This window comes from Crocodylus porosus, unplaced genomic scaffold (genome assembly GCF_001723895.1).
Source record: "Crocodylus porosus isolate Cpor-Errol unplaced genomic scaffold, CroPor_comp1, whole genome shotgun sequence".
NCBI classification, from domain to species: domain Eukaryota; kingdom Metazoa; phylum Chordata; order Crocodylia; family Crocodylidae; genus Crocodylus; species Crocodylus porosus.
In genome coordinates, this window is record NW_017728951.1 from 11177985 (window position 1) to 11179114 (window position 1130).

The 1130-nt window shown below is 37.3% G+C and overlaps 1 protein-coding gene across 1 annotated transcript in view; it reads left to right on the top strand.

Moving 5' to 3' along the window:
* The window catches only part of ATE1 (arginyltransferase 1), a 160611-nt gene that overhangs the window by 8729 nt on the left and 150752 nt on the right, over positions 1-1130 (top strand). The window contains exon 3 of the mRNA XM_019555462.1: positions 1013-1076. Coding sequence (XP_019411007.1) covers positions 1013-1076 — 64 coding nt within the window. The remainder of the gene's footprint in view (positions 1-1012; positions 1077-1130) is intronic.

Sequence of the window (1130 nt, forward strand, 5' to 3'; positions counted from 1 at the left end):
AAATGTCCAAGTGTTGTAGGAGATAATTGGCCTGTTCAGGACTGATTTCATGTAGTCTCTTGTCTTCCCCACATTCCCTAGGGCGCTGGTCAGGTGGAAAGCCCTCGTCTGATTTCAGTAATACTTACTGATGTCACGGAGGTATTTAGGAGTTCTACCTTTTTGCAGACATCGACTGTGGCCTGCCCCTGAGTATTCAGTAGGGGTCCCACAGTGGAGCCCATTTTTTTTTCTGCTCCCTGTGTACCTGTAGAAGGACTTTTTGTTGTATTTTATTCCGGTTGCCAGCTTGATCTCCATGCCTGTGTTAGCTTTTTGTGTCTTGTATCTGGAGGCCCTGGCAATATAGGTGTATTCCTCTGTGGTTGATGAGCCATTCTTCCATTGCATATATGCTTCTTTTTTTTCCTTTTCAGTAGCTCCCTAACATCCCTTGCGACTGTAATTTTCAGTTCAGTCAGTGATTTAACTGATCAGAGTCTTGTTAACTTTATTTTGCTGCTTGCAAAACTTGTGAGCAAGCACTGATGCTTTGGGTCTATATGCAGGTAGAATTAAAGATGATCCTGTAGTAGGAAAAAAAAATCTCTTAGTAATTACAAGTGCTGAAAATTGTATATTTTTTAGAAAAATGAAATCTTAGATTGTCAGAAACAGGTAAGTAGGCCCTTCCAGTCTTCAAGAGAAGCTTGCCACTGAATAAAAAAGTTTGTCATATTCCGATGGGAGCTCAGAATAAAAATTACGTCTTGGAGAGACATGGTTAAGATGGGAGACTTTCATAGTTGTGTTCTCATGTCACCATTCGCATTGTAGAAAGACCTAAATATGAATTTTCATGTTAAAATAAGAATGTGGAAATGCTGCATGATAGCAAATGAATGAACCTGCTATGTAGATATTATTGCTTGAAGGAATAATTTCATTTACTTTAAAGTAACTTAGGCTTTTCAGTGAATGAATTTTATCTGATGCACAGATTAAAAAGTAATAAAACTTTTATTACTTTTAGAAGTGGGAAGTATGTCTACAAGCCCATTATGAATCAAACATGTTGTCCTCAGTATACAATAAGGTAAGATCTTATTGCATATAAATAATATACTTAATATTGTGGTGCTTTTTGGACA